Source organism: Helianthus annuus, chromosome 16, assembly GCF_002127325.2.
Source record: "Helianthus annuus cultivar XRQ/B chromosome 16, HanXRQr2.0-SUNRISE, whole genome shotgun sequence".
NCBI classification, from domain to species: Eukaryota; Viridiplantae; Streptophyta; class Magnoliopsida; order Asterales; family Asteraceae; genus Helianthus; species Helianthus annuus.
In genome coordinates this window covers 27,219,753-27,222,575 of record NC_035448.2, presented here as the reverse complement: position 1 = coordinate 27,222,575, position 2,823 = coordinate 27,219,753, and the positions used below count along the sequence as shown (strand labels likewise).

The window sequence follows — 2,823 nt, the reverse complement described above, 5'->3', positions numbered from 1 at the left end:
GGGTTAGCCGATCCGGGTCATACCTTGTCATACGTGTCAACTTTTCCGTTACCCGTTACATTTTCTATGCATGACTTGGGTCACATATAATACGTTACGATTGTTGGGTATCAATTTGATTTACTTTGTGTTTGATCCAACTCCAATGCTTATATAGGTAACATTGAGTTTAATCAGATACGTCGAAACATTTGTTTTCATATGGTTAACGCATCACATAACGTATGATCTGATCTATTCGATGCTTACGATGATGTATCGCGTCACAACGCGCACGAGTCTTACTGCTAGTTATCATCAAATCAATGTTATTATTACAGGAGATCACGAGCCGAAAGTAACCCACCAAAAACGACAGGAGCAAGAGATCACGAGTCCAAAGTAACCCACCAAAAACGACAGGAGCACGTGTGTACAAAAAATATCTCCAGCACGGAAAAAAATAATATCTTCACTAACCATGGTTACTTTTTCACTAACCACAATTACAACCAAGACTAACCACGGTTAAACCACACAACACTGCGATAGTGTAACAATTACAACCAAGACTAACCACGGTTAAACCACACAACAATGCAATATTGTAACGGAAAGAGCGCACTGCGCACCCTAACAAACCCTAGCCTCCCCTATATTAAACCACCACTATCACCATCACTCTTCATTCAGTCTTGAAGCTTTTCTCAACTTCTGCAATTCGAAAATGGCCTCTGCTGATGTTGAGTACAGATGTTTCGTCGGAGGTCTTGCATGGGCCACCTCCGACCAATCACTTCAAGAAGCGTTTTCTAAGTACGGCGAGGTCGTCGATTCGAAGGTCCGTTTGTTGCATAAATTAAACATCATAGAAATTATTCTCTCTCATGTTATTCTTACTACCATTTGTAGATATATTACTTTTGTGTTGCTTGTATTGATCTGATCGGTTCGATTGATTTGTTATTCTGTTTTTTTTTTAATTAATGAACCTGAGGAATTTGTTTGTTTTTGCTAGTTAGGGTTGTCTGGTGTAAATATCTGAATGTTTAATGTAATTATATGAATGTTGAAATTGTTGATGATTTGTGTTCAGATTATCAATGATCGTGAAACCGGAAGATCAAGAGGGTTTGGATTTGTGACGTTTAGAGACGAGCACTCGTTGAGAGATGCGATTGAAGGAATGAACGGTCAGAGTCTCGATGGACGTAACATTACAGTCAACGAGGCTCAGTCTCGCAGTGGTGGTGGTGGTGGAGGTCGTCGTGAAGGTGGTGGTGGATACGGTGGAGGTCGTCGTGAAGGTGGTGGTGGATACGGTGGTAGCCGTGATGGAGGTTATGGAGGTGGTAGCCGTGACCGTGGATATGGAGGTGGTGATTCCTACTCTAGGGGTGGTGGTGGTGGTAACTGGAATTAGATTATTATAGATTATTGGGACATTGTTTGTTGTTCTATGCTATGCTGGTGTTATTAGATTAAGGGTGTTGGTGGTTTCTTTGTTTTTGACTTGTAGTTGGATCTCGTAATGCAAACTCTGATTTTGATCAGTGAACATGGTGTTTCTGTTTCTCCCCATATTGAATTGCAATGCCACCATTAGTTATGTTTCTTGTACTGATGTTTTATTGGGTTTAACAGAATAATCTCAATAGATAGTTTGTGACTTTGTGTAGTATACGGGGTACATAGCAACAATTGGAGCGTAGGGATAGAACATTTATTTTACGGAATACCAGTAACCGATTTCGGTTTTGGTATTTTTGCATTATTGGTATTGTACTGATATCATTGCTATATTATTCACTGTCGTTATTTTTGGTAGGGTACCAAATACCAAAGGCATGGTTGGCTAAGTTTTTTGAAACAACTTAGTGACTTATTGGGGTTTTGAAAAGTCATAAGCTCTAAAATGATGTTTGGCAATGAGGTTTATGTGAGGGGAAAAAGCCAATAAGGGGTTTGGTAGCATCTTAATGACCATTCAGATGCTACCTCTTAATGGTTTAAAACTTCTGAATGAATAACATGTAACCTTAAATCTGAATGGTTAAGAGGTAACCTTTGAATGGTAAATCATCACATGTCGCATTCTTCTACCAAACAGCCCCATCAATAAATTGTTTCAAAAAGCTTAACCAAACATGCCCCAAATACCAATCTCATCCCTGTTAGCGCGCAAGCATGTTGTGTACAAATTATGCTGAAGGCACACAAATTATGTGAAGGAGAGGAAGAGAGGGCACTCCACCTGGTGTATAAACCGAAATAGTTTACGTTTATTGTTTAACTAGTAGATGTCCCGTGCATTGCGACAAAATTTTACGTTAAAATGTAGACCAAATGAAAGCGTACGTAAAAATAAGCACGGAAACCAACTAATAATAATAATAATAAAATTTACATCAAAACGTAGATCAACTGAAAACGTAAATTGTCATTATTATTATTATTATTATTATTATTATTATTATTATTATTATTATTATTATTATTATTATTATTATTATTATTATTATAAGTATAAGAACATATTATATTTGATCAAACTAATCTCCGGGAAAAATTTATGTCGAAATATAAATCAACTTATTTTATAAACACGTAAAACTCGATTACAAAATATTTAGAAAATTAAAGGGTTGTAAATGTTAATGTTGAAAGTTGAGAGGTAAAAATATAAAAAAGACAAAAAAAAGGAGCAAAAATGTAAAAGAAAAAGAAAACTCAAGTCGCCATTCACTTGTAGTATATATAAATGTGATGGATAGAAATGTAATTTTATCACGCACACAAATTTTGAAGCAATATATACAAGGAAATGCAAGCCATTTGAGAGGG

At 36.4% G+C, this 2,823-nt stretch overlaps 1 protein-coding gene across 1 annotated transcript; it reads left to right on the top strand.

The window, feature by feature from the left end:
* The first annotated feature begins 572 nt into the window (after positions 1-572).
* On the top strand, positions 573-1,595 carry LOC110918024 (glycine-rich RNA-binding protein GRP1A). Its single transcript, XM_022162419.2, has 2 exons — positions 573-820; positions 1,076-1,595. Exons 1-2 carry the CDS (start codon positions 707-709, stop codon positions 1,400-1,402), a joined length of 441 nt encoding a protein of 146 aa, XP_022018111.1. The 5' UTR covers positions 573-706; the 3' UTR covers positions 1,403-1,595.
* The last annotated feature ends 1,228 nt before the right edge of the window (positions 1,596-2,823 follow it).